General features: G+C 45.7%; 1 protein-coding gene across 3 annotated transcripts in view; it reads right to left on the reverse strand.

The window, feature by feature from the left end:
* LOC138246041 (CD226 antigen-like) overlaps positions 1-16,055 on the reverse strand; it is a 469,508-nt gene extending 453,453 nt beyond the window's left edge. For all 3 annotated transcript variants that reach the window (XM_069200226.1, XM_069200235.1, XM_069200219.1), the window contains exon 1: positions 15,975-16,055. In XM_069200226.1, coding sequence (XP_069056327.1) covers positions 15,975-16,014 — 40 coding nt within the window. In that variant the 5' untranslated portion in view covers positions 16,015-16,055. The remainder of the gene's footprint in view (positions 1-15,974) is intronic.
* Positions 16,056-18,743: the final 2,688 nt, after the last annotated feature.

Consider the following 18,743-nt stretch of genomic DNA (forward strand, 5'->3'; position numbering starts at 1 on the left):
TCATTCAATGATTTGCAAACGTGTCCCTTCATGGCCTTTGGAATGCAGGGGTCATAAACTTGACCTGTTTTCTGAAGGGTACTCCCGTACCTTTGATTCGTCCATCATTTCATATACTTTTGAATGAAAGGTATGTGGTCCTGAACAAACAAAGCTGTTGCAGTATGAGACCAAGAATTGCCTACGCAATTTCAGTCTCTAAGATCGTAACTTCTTGCAGACATGTTTAATTCCCCCCCCACACAAGAGATAGGAGTAGCTGGAATGTGGCCTCACATTGATACTACTAATGTAAATTATGACAAGCTGAGCAGTCCAAAGGCGCTACTGTTCCAGAAACAAGTTGTGTCGGCATCGGCTACAGAGACGTATGCTCTCCAGATAGCAAGATATTCAGCCGAGATACAATCCCTATTAAACTTCCCCAAGTATTTTTGAGAACTGGTATCCAGAATTCTCAATGTTTCGAGAACTACAGGGATTGTGCACTTCTTTGAGGATGTCGGGTCTGGATTTGTGACCATCTTCCAGACTGTCTTCAGGGTCATTCCTTCAGCCATCCATTCACTCTTTTCAAGTATGTTTGATGGCTTTCCTGTGACTTTGGCATTGATCAGCAGGATATTGCTACTACTGTTCCTGATATGCAGTGGTTGTGCCTTCCAAGCTAAGCAGGGTGATGGAGCTACTACCACCAGCCCAGCTGTGCCATGATCACATGGTACACTTCTTTGGTGCTCCGTTGCCGGAAGAATTGGAGCATGATTGGTCACTGTCATTCTGACTAGTCCTATGGTGTGTGCAACCAGTCTTTCAGTGCACGTGGTGCCTCTTCAAACATCTACCTTCGGTGCGCCTTGCTGTTCTGCCAGTGCCTCCTGTGAACAAGGAACTGCTGATGTTCCCGATGAGGGTTCATTAATTGTCGTGCCCCATGAGACTGAGGCTGATTCGCGAGGCCACTTATCAGCCCCCGTTGGTGGACTATCTGACTCCTTTGGGCAATTTGGATGGTGCTGCCCTCGCAGGTGATCCTGCACCTGAGGCTGCTGCACACTACTGCTCTGTGGATCCGTCTGCCAATCCGTCTGCCAATCCTGTCATCGATCAAACTTCTGACAAGGTGGTTTCTTTCCTGAATGCCCTTCCTTTCCATGGCTTGGAAGGCATTCTTTAAGATCAGGACTACTAATTATTTTGACCATTGCATTATTCTAAAAGTTTCAAAGTTTTGCCAATATAGCTTTTAATTTTGGCCTGCTGTGCTTGTCATGGTCGACATTTTGTCTCTTTGTATGTTTTAGCTATTTTTAATAAGCCTTTAATAAGTTTTTAGTCATATTTTAATATGATTTTAGTTCAGGACATTTTAGCTTCGGTTCATTCACCTTCTCTGGGGTCATCATTAGGGCATCATACTTGCTCCGTCAATGGGGAGGGTGTAGTGGATTGTATTTTGTTTTTATTGGAAATCAGGAGATAGCTTAGCCTTCTGGCTTGCAGGCTTGTGCCCCCGTCACCTCGTGACTTTTATCCTGCTTAACCTGCTCTATTTTAGCACATTCATTTAATTATTTCTTCGAAGATGGCTTCTTTAGTTAGGAAGATGTTTTGATTTCCCGTTATCAGTGTCACTCTGTGAAGGCGTCACTATCAGCGACAAAGACAAATGAGATACGTAGGTATTCACATCATGTACTTTCCCACTTATGTGTGACAGTAACATAATGTATCTTTTCAGGGAATTGTTTATATAATTGCCCAAGCATGCCTTCTTATCTATTGTTTGGGACCGAAAGCACAACTTGTTCGGGAACATACCTGCTTCAGGGGTCCTACAAGATCTTTATAAATATATCTCACGCAGACAGGGTTATCAGTAGGATTCCTAACAGATGCCATCAACGCCATCTATGCTACACATCGCCTTGATGCAGACCCAGCCTTCGTGTCACTAATGGATTCTGATCTAGAGACCTCATTTCATGATAACGAGGGTTGAGGAGCTTTTCTTATGGACATGGTACTGGCAGATTAAGTTTATCACACCTATCTCTCTTTAGGTTAGAGATTAGGGGCCATATGTATGAACACTTTTTCTCATAGACACAGAATGGGGAAAAACCTTTGCTACATCTAGCCCTAGATTCTTTATGCTAGGATATTAGGGTTAATTTCACACCTATTTCACATCTTATTTTGTTGCAAGATGGTGTGGGTCTTTATATTCATGACTTGTTTTCACCATTCTGTTTCTTGCACTGTTCATTATCCTGATCATTGCAGCCCATGCAATTTACAGTAGATTGCAGTCTTGTTAATAGAACCTATTGAAAACACTACTGCATCCCCTTCATTGCCTGTGTGTGACTGAGGCTTGTTGCTCATGTGAGAAAAGGGTAATCTCCATTTAACCATGACTCCCCTGAGATGTTGCACTCTTGACTCCATGCCTAAAGGCTGCCACAAATCACCTTTTATTATTTGGGTTTTTGGTGACGTACTGGTTGTAAGCCGGGAGTGTTGGGCCGACAGTTGTGACTTGTTGTAGGATTGACCTAGTCGCCTACAAACAAAAGTGCCGTCATCCCTAAACCATCAGTCTTGAACCTAGAGCAAGAGTCCAACTATGACAAGATCAAACTAAAAGTGGTGTGGTGATCGTGAGAAGCCGACCTGAACAGGTAGAAACTCAATTTTAGAAGCATTTAGAATCAAATTCAGAGTCCTCATCCAGTGTAACCTCTTGGAAGCGTGTAATAAAGACCTGCAGTAAAATAGCACCTTTAGAATGGCGGACAGATCCGGCCTGTGGCCTAACACTATTTGTCCTGGGCCCCAATTGTGCCCCATCAACACAGTTGATGAATGTGTTAAGAGGGGGCACAGAAACACAAACACTCCACCTTGCCATACACATTATTTTGTCCAGCTTCCCGTCAGTGTTTTTTGTAGATATATATGTATATATATAAAACGAATCTTCTTTGCATCAGTCACACGCAATAAGCCAAAACGTGCTGCAGCTTCTTTGTAAGGAGCATAAAATAGTGTTAGTTTGTTTGCCTTCACAATTTAATTAAAAGTTATGCTCCATGCAAAGAAGCTGCAGCATGTTTCTGCTTATTGCGTGTGACTGACGTCAATATTTGTTTTGTGTTTGGATATGGAGAGTGTTGCTACCCTGCTGCAGGATAACCGTCAGAAAGTGGCGGGGAGTCAGCGATCGAGTGGTATATATATACGTATATATATATATATATATATATATATATATATGAGTGAGACAGGCATTTTAAACATAGATAGATAGATAGATAGATAGATAGATAGATAGATAGATAGATAGATAGATAGATAGATAGATAGATATGTGCTCCCCCTAAAATTCACTTCTAAAGAAGCCACATACTCTAGAGACACACCACAATAGATGATGCTTTAAACTGCTGCTATCCAGAACAAATATATAAGCAGTACTCATCCCAGACAAATAAATATTGCGAATAGTCTACCAACATATGAATAACCAGCACTCATAATCAACCAAAATATATACTGTCAGCACTCTTGGATCATGTGAAGAGGTAGCCAACAGAAATCCAGCAATACGACCATAGCCAACATTCAGCGTAACTGCAATATACAGGTGGGAATGCAACCTGTCAATGACTAGCACTTAACACGGGAGTACTTTATAATGCTACACGTTCCAGAACAAGTCAATACACTTCTTAACCCTGCAAAAACACTGTTAAACACCTCTAGACACCGCAGGACACTGACATGTCATGCAAATACTTACATACGTAATCCGATGTGCTGTTTTCAGCTACACGCATACAATAAAATATGCAGCAGCAATAAAATGTGACGCAGTAGCCTGCTGTTAGAAATGGGATTTCTGGTTGGCAGTCAGGTTACCCTCTGTCCAAGCAAGAACCCTCACTCTAGTCAGGGTAAGTCACACACAATCCAAATTATCCTGTGCCCACCCTCTGGTAGCTTGGCAAGAGCAGTCAGGCTTAACTTAGAAGGCAATGTGTAAAGCGTTTGTGCAATAAATCATACAATAACACAATATAGCACCACAAAAATACACCACACAGTGTTTAGAAAAATATATAATATTTATCTGGGTATTTGCAGGTCAAAACGATCAAAGATGCATTATGAATTTGTAAAGATATCACTAAAAAGTGATATGAAGTGTCTTAAGTCTTTAAAAAGTAAACAAAGTCTCATTCAAGCACAAAGTACCTGGTTTGGAGTGGAAAATCTCCGCAGAGGACCGCAGAAGAGGAGATGCGTGGAAAAATGGTGTGTGCGTCGGTTACGGCCCTTCACACACAGACATGCGTCGTTATTTTTCAACCGGGGATACGTGCGTCGTTCTACGGGAGGAAAAATGGTGGGTGCGTCGGTTGCTCCCTTTACACACGGACTTTGCATCGTTATTTTTCACTCGGGGAAGACGTGCATCGTTTTCCGGCACGCGGACCGTCTCCTTCTATGGATCGCGGGATTACCAGATGTCCCAGGGTCTGTGACTGGATTCTTCGGCTTGTTTTCCGGCTGCATGTCGTTCCGGAAGGCTGTGCGTGGAATTTTCTTTCTCACGGCAGGCGTCGCGTCGATTTCCCCTCTGGAAGTCGAGCGGCGTTGTCCATGCGAGGCCATGCGTCGAAGTTCCGGTCGCCCCGTAGGCGTCGCGTTGAGCAGTGTTGCCGTGCGGCGATTTTCTCGCCGAGGAGCAAGCTGTGCGTCGAAAGTTTCGCCACATGAAGAGTCCAAATGAAAATGAGAAGTCTTTTTGGGTCCTGAGACTTCAGGGAACAGGAGGCAAGCTCTATCCAAGCCCTTGGAGAGCACTCTTACAGCCAGACAAGAGTTCAGCAAGGCAGCAGGTCAACAGCAAGGCAGCAGTCCTTTGTAGAAAGCAGACAGGTCAGTCCTTTGAGCAGCCAGGCAGTTCTTCTTGGCAGGATGTAGTTTCTGGTTCAGGTTTCTTCTCCAGAAAGTGTCTGATGAGGTAGGGCAGAGGCCCTGTTTTATACTAAATTGTGCCTTTGAAGTGGGGGTGACTTCAAAGAGTGGCTAAGAAATGCACCAGGTCCCCTTTCAGTTCAATCCTGTCTGCCAGGGTCCCATTAGGGGGTGTGGCAGTCCTTTGTGTGAGGGCAGGCCCTCCACCCTCCCAGCCCAGGAAGACCCATTCAAAATGCAGATGTATGCAAGTGAGGCTGAGTACCCTGTGTTTTGGGTGTGTCTGAGTGAATGCGCAAGGAGCTGTCAACTAAACCTAGCAAGACGTGGATTGCAAGGCACAGAAAGATTTAAGTGAAAAGAAATGCTCACTTTCTAAAAGTGGCATTTCTAGAATAGTAATATTAAATCCAACTTCACCAGTCAGCAGGATTTTGTATTACCATTCTGGCCATACTAAATATGACCTTCCTGCTCCTTTCAGATCAGCAGCTGCCACTTCAACAATGTATGAGGGCAGCCCCAATGTTAGCCTATGAAGGGAGCAGGCCTCACAGTAGTGTAAAAACGAATTTAGGAGTTTTACACTACCAGGACATATAAACTACACAGATACATGTCCTGCCTTTTACCCACACAGCACCCTGCTCTAGGGGTTACCTAGGGCACACATTAGGGGTGACTTATATGTAGAAAAAGGGGGGTTTTAGGCTTGGCAAGTACTTTTAAGTGCCAAGTCGAAGTGGCAGTGAAACTGCACACACAGGCGTTGCAATGGCAGGCCTGAGATAAGGTTAAGGGGCTACTGAAGTGGGTGGCACAACCAGTGTTGCAGGCCCACTAGTAGCATTTAATTTACAGGCCCTAGGCACATATGGTGCACTCTACTAGGGACTTACAAGTAAATTAAATAGCCAATCATGGATAAACCAATCAATAGTACAATTTACACTGGTTAGCAGTGGTAAAGTGCCCAGAGTTCAAAAGCCAACAACAACAGGTCAGAAAAAATAGGAGGAAGGAGGCAAAAAGTTTGGGGATGACCCTGTCAAAAAAAACAGGTCCAACACCTGCTAATACCACAATGACATGCCACTATTTCCCCAAATACACAGTGGTACACTGCTAGACACTCATCCTAATGTCCAATTCATTGATAGAACGGAAGCACATTAATCCATGACAAACACCTCTTATACTCTCATAGTGTCAGCATCCTCAGTACAAAAATCAACTCACTTTCATCATATCCAGTCCACCCCAATTGATTCCTAATCCCTCAATGCAGACTCCAAATGACCATCAGTAAAATAGACACCTATATCACTATTGGCACCATGATATACAGCTCTGCACCTGTACCCCAATATAGAGCAAAATGAACTGCTAGGACCCCACTCAAACAGCAGTAAGTCAATTCACACCACCAGTGAAAGCTAGTACTGTAGGTCCAACACGGTCTCGTAGTACAAAACAAATTTATTTTTAGTGTCAAAATTCATATAAGCATTACGCATTGCGAAGCCTGATTCACATTCAGTACCCAAATATACAAACAATGCAATTTTTTTTTCCGATTATTTAGGCAGGTTGGTCAATTCTTTGTGTCAAATGTTTAAAGCACCCAAGTAGAAATTTTTAAAATGTACCTGGTGTCATCATTCCATGTTAGTTTTTGTCAGTAACCTAAGTATTCCAAGTGCTTTAAACGGCTCTTATATTTCCAGCATTCATAGTGCAATGAGTGTTGTTTGCTGGGCATGGCCAAGATGCCAGCCGAAGAACATCAGCCACACTGGCAGTCGTAATTACTTTTGTACCATGGCTGCTAAGCTTCTCGCTTCCTTCACCCATCTACTTTGCTTCCCTTCTTACATAGTACTGCATTGCCCTCATTTTTTTCCCTTCTCAAATCTAGCGCCCTATAGGGTTCCTGAGTAGGCATCCTATGCACTTTCTATTTTGGGAAGGAGGGTTATGTATAAAAGTGATGATACTTAGGGGGCTTTAATCCTCTATTGAGGGAACTGATAAGGCCTGAGAGAAGATAACGTCAATTGGCTGTCGACTAAGGACCCCTTAAAATATATTCAAATTCAATAATTTTGTTATGTTTGTTTCTCTGGAACGTAAAAAAAGTCAGCAAGATAAGAGTTTTGCTCAACCCAAAAGTTTATGTGTTGTCAAAAGTGCAAATCTGAAATTGGTTTGAACTCTGTTTGGTAACTAGGACCAGACCTTTGTTATTTTCTTAGGTTTGCGTTACTGGCTACCGGATCCGCAGGTTGTTCATAGGGTTCGCCATGAAGGATAATGGGACAAGGAGCACGAGAGGGAAGAAACCTCTAGGCACCAGGGACCATTTCTTTTTAAATTTTATTTTTATGTTTCATTTTTTTTTTTTTGGTGGGGAGCGACCCCTTAGGCAAGGGTCGCTCCCCTTGGGGGATAATTATATTTTGCCCATTTGGCCTATTTTGATGAGGCCAATCTGCCCCCAAGGGGGGTAGAAACCACTAGACACCAGGGAGTTTTTTCTTTGAGTGAATTTCACGCAAAGGGAGCGACCCCTTAGGCAAGGGTCGCTGCCTGGGGGGGAGGGCAATTTATTTTAGGCCATTTCTGCCCCCCCTGGGGGCAGATCGGCCTATTATTAGGCCGATCTGCCCCCAGGGGGGGCAGAAACCTCTAGGCGCCAGGGCAAATTTTTTTTTTTGTTTGTTTTTTGTTGTCGTTTCTTTTTTTAGAGATGGGGAGCGACCCATCAGGCAAGGGTCGCTCCCCTGGGGGGCAAATTGTATTTAGACCATTTCTGACCCGCTGGGGGCAGATTGGCCGATTTTAGGTCAATCTGCCCCCAAGGGGGCAGAAACCACCAGGCACCGGGGATTTGTTTTGTGGCGCCAATGTCACGCAGGGGGAGCGACCCCGTAGGCAAGGGTCGTTTCCGGGTGGGGTGGGGGTTGGGGGGGGCAAATTTATTTTAGGCCATTTCTGCTCCCCCGGGGGCAGATCGGCCTAATATTAGGCTGATCTGCCCCCGGGGGGGGGGGGGCAGAAACCTCTAGGCGCCAGGGCAATTTTTTTTTTGTTTGTTTGTTTGTTTTTTTAGAGATGGGGAGCGACCCATCAGGCAAGGGTCGCTCCCCTGGCGGGCAAATTGTATTTAGGCCATTTCTGCCCCCCTTGGGGGCAGATTGGCCGATTTTAGGTCAATCTGCCCCCAAGGGGGCAGAAACCACTAGGCACCTGGGATTTGTTTTTTGGCACCAATGTCACGCAGGGGGAGCGACCCCGTAGGCAAGGGTCGCTCCCGGGGGGGGTGGGGGCTGGGGGGGGGAATTTATTTTAGGCCATTTCGGCCCCCCGGGGGGCAGATCGGCCTATTATTAGGCCGAACTGCCCCTGGGGGGGGGGGCAGAACCCTCTAGGCGCCAGGGCAATTTATTTTTTTGTGTTTTTGTGTTTTTTTTTTTTTCTTTTTTTAGAGATGGGGAGCGACCCATCAGGCAAGGGTCGCTCCCCTGGGGGGCAAATTGTATTTAGACCATTTCTGCCCCCCTGGGGGCAGATTGGCCAATTTTAGGTCAATCTGCCCCCAAGGGGGCAGAAACCACTAGGCACCGGGGATTTGTTTTTTGGCGCCAATGTCACGCAGGGGGAGCGACCCCGTAGGCAAGGGTCGCTCCGGGGGGGGGGTAGGGGCTGGGGGGGGGCAAATTTATTTTAGGCCATTTCTGCCCCCCCTGGGGGCAGATCAGCCTATTATTAGGCCGAACTGCCCCCAGGGGGGGGCAGAACCCTCAGGGCACCAGGGCAAATTTTTTTGTTGTGTTTTTTTTTGTTTGTTTGTTTTTTTCGAGATGGGGAGCGACCCATCAGGCAAGGGTCGCTCCCCTGTGGGGCAAATTGTATTTAGACCATTTCTGCCCCCCTGGGGGCAGATTGGCCAATTTTAGGTCAATCTGTCCCCAAGGGGGCAGAAACCACTAGGCACCTGGGATTTGTTTTTTGGTGCCAATGTCACGCAGGGGGAGCGACCCCGTAGGCAAGGGTCGCTCCCGGGGGGGAGGGGGGCTGGGTGGGGCAAATTTATTTTAGGCCATTTCTGCCCCCCCGGGGGGCAGATCGGCCTATTATTAGGCCGAACTGCCCCCAGGGGGGGCAGAACCCTCTAGGCACCAGGGCAAATTTTTTTGTTATGTTTTTTTTTTTTTTTTTTGTTTGTTTTTTTCGAGATGGGGAGCGACCCATCAGGCAAGGGTCGCTCCCCTGGGGGGCAAATTGTATTTAGGCCATTTCTGCCCCCCTTGGGGGCAGATTGGCCGATTTTAGGTCAATCTGCCCCCAAGGGGGCAGAAACCACTAGGCACCTGGGATTTGTTTTTTGGCGCCAATGTCACGCAGGGGGAGCGACCCCGTAGGCAAGGGTCGCTCCCGGGGAGGGTGGGGGCTGGGGGGGGCAAATTTATTTTAGGGCATTTCTGCCCCCCCCCTCCCGGGGCCGGCTGAGCTAGAGGCCAAACTCCACAGGTAGGCACTTTGCAAAAAACACCTCTGTTTTCTGTGAAAAAATATGTTCTGTCCACGTTGTGTTTTGGGCCATTTCCTTTCGTGGGTGCTAGGCCTACCCACAGAAGTGAGGTACCATTTTTATTGAGAGATTTAGGGGAACGCTGGGTGGAAGGAAATTTGTGGCTCCTCTCAGATTCCAAAACTTTCTGCCACAGAAATGTGAGGAACATGTGTTTTTTTAGCCACATTTTTAGGTTTGCAAAGGATTCTGGGTAACAGAACCTGGTCCGAGCTCCGCAAGTCACCCCTCCTTGGATTCCCCTAGGTCTCTAGTTTTCAGAAATGCACAGGTTTGGTAGGTTTCCCTAGGTGCCGGCTGAGCTACAGGCCAAAATCCACAGGTAGGCACTGTTTTCTTTCAAAAAATGGGATGTGTCCACGTTACGTTTTGGGGCGTTTCCTGTCGCGGGCGCTAGGCCTACCCACGCAAGTGAGGTATCATTTTTATCGGGAGACTTGGGGGAACGCTGGGTGGAAGGAAATTTGTGGCTCCTCTCAGATTCCAGAACTTTCTGCCACAGAAATGTGAGGAACATGTGTTTTTTGAGCCAAATTATGAGGTTTGCAAAGGATTCTGGGTAACAGAACCTGGTCCGAGCCCCGCAAGTCACCCCTCCTTGGATTCCCCTAGGTCTCTAGTTTTCAGAAATGCACAGGTTTGGTAGGTTTCCCTAGGTGCCGGCTGAGCTAGAGGCCAAAATCTACAGGTAGGCACTTCGCAAAAAACACCTCTGTTTTCTTCCAAAATTTTGGATGTGTCCACGTTGCGCTTTGGGGTGTTTCCTGTCGCTGGCGCTAGGCCTACCCACGCAAGTGAGGTATCATTTTTATCGGGAGACTTGGGGGAACGCTGGGTGGAAGGAAATGTGTGGCTCCTCTCAGATTCCAGAACTTTCTGCCACAGAAATGTGAGGAACATGTGTTTTTTTAGCCAAATTATGAGGTTTGCAAAGGATTCTGGGTAACAGAACCTGGTCCGAGCCCCGCAAGTCACCCCTCCTTGGATTCCCCTAGGTCTCTAGTTTTCAGAAATGCACAGGTTTGGTAGGTTTCCCTAGGTGCCGGCTGAGCTAGAGGCCAAAATCTACAGGTAGGCACTTCGCAAAAAACACCTCTGTTTTCTTCCAAAATTTTGGATGTGTCCACGTTGCGCTTTGGGGTGTTTCCTGTCGCTGGCGCTAGGCCTACCCATCCAAGTGAGGTATCATTTTTATCGGGAGACTTGGGGGAACGCTGGGTGGAAGGAAATTTGTGGCTCCTCTCAGATTCCAGAACTTTCTGCCACAGAAATGTGAGGAACATGTGTTTTTTTAACAAAATTTTGAGGTTTGCAAAGGATTCTGGGTAACAGAACCTGGTCCGAGCCCCGCAAGTCACCCCTCCTTGGATTCCCCTAGGTCTCTAGTTTTCAGAAATGCACAGGTTTGGTAGGTTTCCCTAGGTGCCGGCTGAGCTAGAGGACAAAATCTACAGGTAGGCGCTTCGCAAAAAACACCTCTGTTTTCTTCCATAATTTTGGATGTGTCCACGTTGCGCTTTGGGGTGTTTCCTGTCGCTGGTGCTAGGCCTACCCACGCAAGTGAGGTATCATTTTTATCAGGAGACTTGGGGGAACCCTGGGTGGAAGGAAATTTGTGGCTCCTCTCAGATTCCAGAACTTTCTGCCACAGAAATGTGAGGAACATGTGTTTTTTTAGCCAAATTTTGAGGTTTGCAAAGGATTCTGGGTAACAGAAGCTGGTGAGAGCCCCACAAGTCACCCCATCTCGGATTCCCCTAGGTGTTTAGTTTTAAAAAAGGCACAGGTTTGGTAGGTTTCCCTAGGTGCCGGCTGAGCTAGAGGCCAAAATCTACAGGTAGGCACATCGCAAAAAACACCTCTGTTTTCTTCCATAATTTTGGATGTGTCCATGTTGCGCTTTGGGGTGTTTCCTGTCGCTGGCGCTAGGCCTACCCACGCAAGTGAGGTATCATTTTTATCGGGAGACTTGGGGGAACCCTGGGTGGAAGGACATTTGTGGCTCCTCTCAGATTCCAGAACTTTCTGCCACAGAAATGTGAGGAACATGTGTTTTTTTGGCCAAATTTTGAGGTTTGCAAAGGATTCTGGGTAACAGAACCTGGTCCGAGCCCCGCAAGTCACCCCATCTTGGATTCCCCTAGGTCTCTAGTTTTCAGAAATGCACAGGTTTGGTAGGTTTCCCTAGGTGCCGGCTGAGCTAGAGGCCAAAATCTACAGGTAGGCACTTCGCAAAAAACACCTCTGTTTTCTTCCAAAATTTTGGACGTGTCCACGTTGCGCTTTGGGGTGTTTCCTGTCGCCGGCGCTAGGCCTACCCACGCAAGTGAGGTATCATTTTTATTGGGAGACTTGGGGGAACGCTGGGTGGAAGGAAATTTGTGGCTCCTCTCAGATTCCAGAACTTTCTGCCACAGAAATGTGAGGAACATGTGTTTATTTACCCAAATTATGAGGTTTGCAAAGGATTCTGGGTAACAGAACCTGGTCCGAGCCCCGCAAGTCACCCCATCTTGGATTCCCCTAGGTCTCTAGTTTCAGAAATGCACAGGTTTGGTAGGTTTCCCTAGGTGCCGGCTGAGCTAGAGGCCAAAATCTACAGGTAGGCACTTCGCAAAAAACACCTCTGTTTTCTTCCAAAATTTTGGACGTGTCCACGTTGAGCTTTGGGGTGTTTCCGGTCGCCGGCGCTAGGCCTACCCACGCAAGTGAGGTATCATTTTTATCGGGAGACTTGGGGGAACGCTGGGTGGAAGGAAATTTGTGGCTCCTCTCAGATTCCAGAACTTTCTGCCACAGAAATGTGAGGAACATGTGTTTTTTTAGCCAAATTTTGAGGTTTGCAAAGGATTCTGGGTAACAGAACCTGGTCTGAGCCCCGCAAGTCACCCCTCCTTGGATTCCCCTAGGTCTCTAGTTTTCAGAAATGCACAGGTTTGGTAGGGTTCCCTAGGTGCCGGCTGAGCTAGAGGCTAAAATCTACAGGTAGGCACTTCGCAAAAAACACCTCTGTTTTCTTCAAAAATTTTGGATGTGTCCACGTTGCGCTTTGGGGCGTTTCCTGTCGCGGGCGCTAGGCCTACCCACGCAAGTGAGGTATCATTTTTATCGGGAGACTTGGGGGAACGCTGGGTGGAAGGAAATTTGTGGCTCCTCTCAGATTCCAGAACTTTCTGCCACAGAAATGTGAGGAACATGTGTTTTTTTAGCCAAATTTTGAGGTTTGCAAAGGATTCTGGGTAACAGAATCTGGTCCGAGCCCCGCAAGTCATCCCATCTTGGATTCCCCTAGGTCTCTAGTTTTCAGAAATGCACAGGTTTGGTAGGTTTCCCTAGGTGCCGGCTGAGCTAGAGGCCAAAATCTACAGGTAGGCACTTCGCAAAAAACACCTCTGTTTTCTTCCAAAATTTTGGACGTGTCCACGTTGCGCTTTGGGGTGTTTCCTGTCGCCGGCGCTAGGCCTACCCACGCAAGTGAGGTATCATTTTTATCGGGAGACTTGGGGGAACGCTGGGTGGAAGGAAATTTGTGGCTCCTCTCAGATTCCAGAACTTTCTGCCACAGAAATGTGAGGAACATGTGTTTATTTAGCCAAATTTTGAGGTTTGCAAAGGATTCTGGGTAACAGAACCTGGTCCGAGCCCCGCAAGTCACCCCATCTTGGATTCCCCTAGGTCCCTAGTTTTCAGAAATGCACAGGTTTGGTAGGTTTCTCTAGGTGCCGGCTGAGCTAGAGGCCAAAATCTACAGGTAGGCACTTCGCAAAAAACACCTCTGTTTTCTTCCAAAATTTTGGACGTGTCCACGTTGCGCTTTGGGGTGTTTCCTGTCGCCGGCGCTAGGCCTACCCACGCAAGTGAGGTATCATTTTTATCGGGAGACTTGGGGGAACGCTGGGTGGAAGGACATTTGTGGCTCCTCTCAGATTCCAGAACTTTCTGCCACAGAAATGTGAGGAACATGTGTTTTTTTAGCCAAATTTTGAGGTTTGCAAAGGATTCTGGGTAACAGAATCTGGTCCGAGCCCCGCAAGTCACCCCATCTTGGATTCCCCTAGGTCTCTAGTTTTCAGAAATGCACAGGTTTGGTAGGTTTCCCTAGGTGCCGGCTGAGCTAGAGGCCAAAATCTACAGGTAGGCACTTCGCAAAAAACACCTCTGTTTTCTTCCAAAATTTTGGACGTGTCCACGTTGCGCTTTGGGGTGTTTCCTGTCGCCGGCGCTAGGCCTACCCACGCAAGTGAGGTATCATTTTTATCGGGAGACTTGGGGGAACGCTGGGTGGAAGGAAATTTGTGGCTCCTCTCAGATTCCAGAACTTTCTGCCACAGAAATGTGAGGAACATGTGTTTATTTAGCCAAATTTTGAGGTTTGCAAAGGATTCTGGGTAACAGAACCTGGTCCGAGCCCCGCAAGTCACCCCATCTTGGATTCCCCTAGGTCTCTAGTTTTCAGAAATGCACAGGTTTGGTAGGTTTCTCTAGGTGCCGGCTGAGCTAGAGGCCAAAATCTACAGGTAGGCACTTCGCAAAAAACACCTCTGTTTTCTTCCAAAATTTTGGACGTGTCCACGTTGCGCTTTGGGGTGTTTCCTGTCGCCGGCGCTAGGCCTACCCACGCAAGTGAGGTATCATTTTTATCGGGAGACTTGGGGGAACGCTGGGTGGAAGGAAATTTGTGGCTCCTCTCAGATTCCAGAACTTTCTGCCACAGAAATGTGAGGAACATGTGTTTTTTTAGCCAAATTTTGAGGTTTGCAAAGGATTCTGGGTAACAGAACCTGGTCCGAGCCCCGCAAGTCACCCCTCCTTGGATTCCCCTAGGTCTCTAGTTTTCAGAAATGCACAGGTTTGGTAGGTGTCCCTAGGTGCCAGCTGAGCTAGAGGCCAAAATCTACAGGTAGGCACTTCGCAAAAAACACCTCTGTTTTCTTCCATAAATTTGGATGTGTCCACGTTGCGCTTTGGGGTGTTTCCTGTCTCGGGCGCTAGGCCTACCCACACAAGTGAGGTATCATTTTTATCGGGAGACTTGGGGGAACATAGATTAGCAAAACAAGTGTTATTGCCCCTTGTCTTTCTCTAAATTTTTTCCTTCCAAATATAGGAGAGTGTGTAAAAAAGACATCTATTAGAGAAATGCCCTGTAATACACATGTTTGGTCACCCCGGAATTCAGATATGTGCAAATAACCACTGCTCCTCAACACCTTATCTTGTGCCCTTTTTGGAAATACAAAGGTTTTCTTGATAGCAATTTTTTACTCTTTATATTTCAGCAAATGAATTGCTGTATACCCGGTATAGAATGAAAACGCACGTCAGGGTGCAGCTCATTTATTGGCTCTGGGTTCCTTGGGTTCTTGATGAACCTACAAGCCCTATATATCCCCGCAACCAGAGGAGTCCAGCAGACGTAACGGTATATTGCTTTCGATAATCTGACATTGCAGGGAAAAGTTACAGAGTAAAACGTAGAGAAACATTTATGTTTTTTTCACCTCAATTTCAATATTTTTCTTTTTCAGTTGTTATTTTCTGTAGGAAACCCTTGTAGGATCTACACAAATGACCCCTTGCTGAATTCAGAATTTTGTCTACTTTTCAGAAATGTTTAGGTTTCTGGGATCCAGCATTGGGTTCATGCCCATTTCTGTCACTGACTGGAAGGAGGCTGAAAGCACAAAAAATTGCAAAAATGGGGTATGTCCCAGTAAAATGCCAAAATTGTGTGGAAAAATTGGGTTTTCTGATTCAAGTCTGCCTGTTCCTGAAAGCTGGGAAGCTGCTGAGTTTAGCACCGCAAACCCTTTGTTGATGCCATTTTCAGGGGAAAAACCACAAGCCTTCTTCTGCAGCCACTTTTTCCAATTCTTTTGAAAAAAACGAAATTTTCACTGTATTTTGGCCAATTTCTTGGCCTCCTTCAAGGGAACCCACAAAGTCTGGGTACCTCTAGAATCCCTAGGATGTTGGAAAAAAAGGACGCAAATTTGGCTTGGTTAGCTTATGTGGACAAAAAGTTATGAGGGCCTAAGCGCGAACTGCCCCAAATAGGCAAAAAAAGGCCTGGCACAGGAGGGGGAAAAGGCCTGGCAGCGAAGGGGTTAAAGAGCAGTAGGAAGGGAAAGGAGTGCGGATTGTGAGGGGTACTTAAAACTCAATATTTTGTAAAATAACACATTTGTAAGACCTTTAAAACAGACGAGAGGATGTGTGTTTTTGTTTGCAAGTATATGGAAAAAGCCCATGTGAAAACCAACAAACACCTCACGAGACCCGACTTAAAGCACTTAAAGTATTTACTACAAAATACATATATTAGAGGGTGTGACACCTTAATCACCCCCATAAACTACGCCCCTGGCATCGAATAATAAGTGTCGCCACTCACCAAGCGCCGTCAGCAACAGAAGAGCCGCAGGCACAGCCATGGTGCTGCTTCGGATTGCAGACAGGAAATGTTTCAGAAGATTGCCATCTGAAGTGAAGAAATGATCAACTTGCTTCCGAGTGCGAGTGTTTTCTTCAGCGTCCCCTTTTTTTTTAGCATTACGTTTTTGGGGAAGAGGCCTGCAACATCCCGAAAAGCACAATTTCCTCTACGAACTTCACTTATTCGATGATGAGAATCACGGTCTAAACTGCAATTCTATTTATATTTTGTAATCACATGGTGTTCAGAGGAGGAATCTGTTATAAAACCGCTCATGATCTTCAAATAACTGGCAAAATACCCATCAACCTCCTCTGCCTTGGACGTTAGAGGATGAACAAACCTTTCTCCTTGAAGGTTTTACTTAAGGGAGAGGGTATGAAGCTGCTTTAAAGTGCCTTGAAAAACGGAATAAGTTAAAATGCAAGGGGGCTATAAAAATGTTCCTACAAAAAAATCACAACCAAAATCTACAATGAAGTGTCAATCTTAGGTGCTAGAGACTCCTTTTCTTGTCAGCCAGCAAGCAATCCAATGCCCTCAGTTGACGCTGACAACTGCAGCACAATACAGGAGCTTCATGGGCCTACCACCTTTTTACTTTTACCCAGAGCAAGTTATATAATATATACTTCACATTGTATCATGGTCATAATCTTACATGTAACCCTCTAAAGAAATGGCCAATGTAGAAGCAAGGACATTTAGCATTACACAATCCCTCCAACATATGTGTGTGTGCTGTAGAAATGAGAACAAACCACAGTCTCCCTGTTACCTCAGTAAGAGCTCTTGGGGCAAAAAGCACTGAGATAAACCTGATGGGGGGCAACCTAATCCTGAATGCAACTAATTATCAAGGCCACTACAATTATCCGTCGGGGAGGGCCAAACTATGGGGCAGGCTTAAGTAAATTAAGTGGCAGGAAAAGGCAAATTATGTGGCTCAATGCATTACATTTTGTGATAGTATTACCTCATTATTTTGTAATTTTTACACTTGTTAACAATGTCTGGAAATTAGTTGCACCTTATTAGTATCAGTTTAACATCCACATACAGCAATAAGCAACAGAAAGGTGACCAGTCAACCTTTGCAAAGGGTCTTCCACTGAGACACCACACTTATTGCTGCATTTTTAGTACATTTATACTGTTTATCTAGAAACAGATTTCTACAGTTAAAATCTGCAGATTATACAGCAGATGATGGATTATGTGGCAAATGTGGCAAATCAATAATTATGTGAAAAGCGCCCCAACTGCACAATCCAATAATTCCAGTGGCCCTGATAGTAATGTTTCGATTACTTACTAGCAAATCTTCAATACTCCGAGACTAGGTATTCCTCTTCCCAGTCTTGATATAAGTGAGATGGGCAGCCTCCTTAAAACGGCTAACACAAGTTACAGTTGAGAGTAAAGCTTCTTTTACCTTTAAAGATCTCTCTTCCTTTCTTATTAATTATTTTAGTTCCACCTTCTTTCTTGTCTTCCTGTCTATAAAACCTCATATAAAAGGAAGTGAGACATAGCATGAGACAGCATCGCAGGCTCAAGTTAGGGAGCAGAAGTGAGCGAGGGTGCCAAAATAGGACTGAGATAGGAGTTAATATAAGATCACTGGTAGTTAATGTCAAATTTCAAGAAATGCTGCAAAATTAGTGTACCACAAACTTTGCAAATATTTCTGATGTAAATGCATTTTAGAGGCTTAGTGTGGAAATAGCCAACCCCACCATAAGGAACACCCCAATGAAACAGTACATGACAAAATGCAAAGCCTTTTTTTTTACATGGAACTAGCTTTCAGGAATGAAAACATCTCCAAAGGAACGTAATGCATCCAGATTGTTGTAGGACACAAAAGTATGGTGATGTGGTCAATAGGCAGCCCAGTTCACCCACCTTTGGGCAGATGTGACAGTATCCAGTAAAGCAACCTTCCTTGAGGACCAAAACAAAGCTACAGACTGCAACCTTTTAAAAGGAGGACCTTGTAACTCATGTGAAACTGCTGGAAGATCACAAGAAGGAACATAAGAATCAGCAACTTGTCTTTTATTGTGAAATCTCATAAGGAGCAGACTTGTAACTTCACGTTCAACTTCTAGGCTGTAAGGCTGGTAAGGATCTCATGAGACAGGACAGAACCGAAGCAGGAAAGGAATCAATGGACGGTGAAAGGGAGTAGAAATTGTGAGGCAATATGGTTGGATACTAAAGGTGGTATAGCCCACATGGAACAATTAATACTACTGTTGCTACTTCTTTCTGTACTGACCTCTGCACCCTTGTGAGGAAGGAAATGAGAGGAAAGGCATGCAATGCATCCACCTCCAACACACCCTGGCACCAAATCCCAGAACGAAATATAACTGAGAAGGAGGGCAATGTTCTTGAATGCAACAGTTGTCCTACGTGGACAGTTACCATCTGAAAAACTTTTCTGTGATGGGAGCTTCCTGTTGAGGTGTCTCCGGAGATTGGAGATGTGAAGGGAGACCAGATGTGCCTCTGCCAATGAACAAATGTTCCCAGATACCTGAGTCAGAGATGAGTACCTTGTGCCCCCTCCTTATTCACACAAGCTTTGGTTACCTGATTGCCTGCCTGATTAGAACTGTTTCATCTCACTGTTAAGGGCAAAACCCCTGGAGAATGGCTGAAAGTTGATCAACTAGCAATGCTGATTTAGAGGAAACTATTCCTCCTGTTACTCCTGAT

The sequence above is a fragment of the Pleurodeles waltl genome, chromosome 1_2 (genome assembly GCF_031143425.1).
Source record: "Pleurodeles waltl isolate 20211129_DDA chromosome 1_2, aPleWal1.hap1.20221129, whole genome shotgun sequence".
NCBI classification, from domain to species: domain Eukaryota; kingdom Metazoa; phylum Chordata; class Amphibia; order Caudata; family Salamandridae; genus Pleurodeles; species Pleurodeles waltl.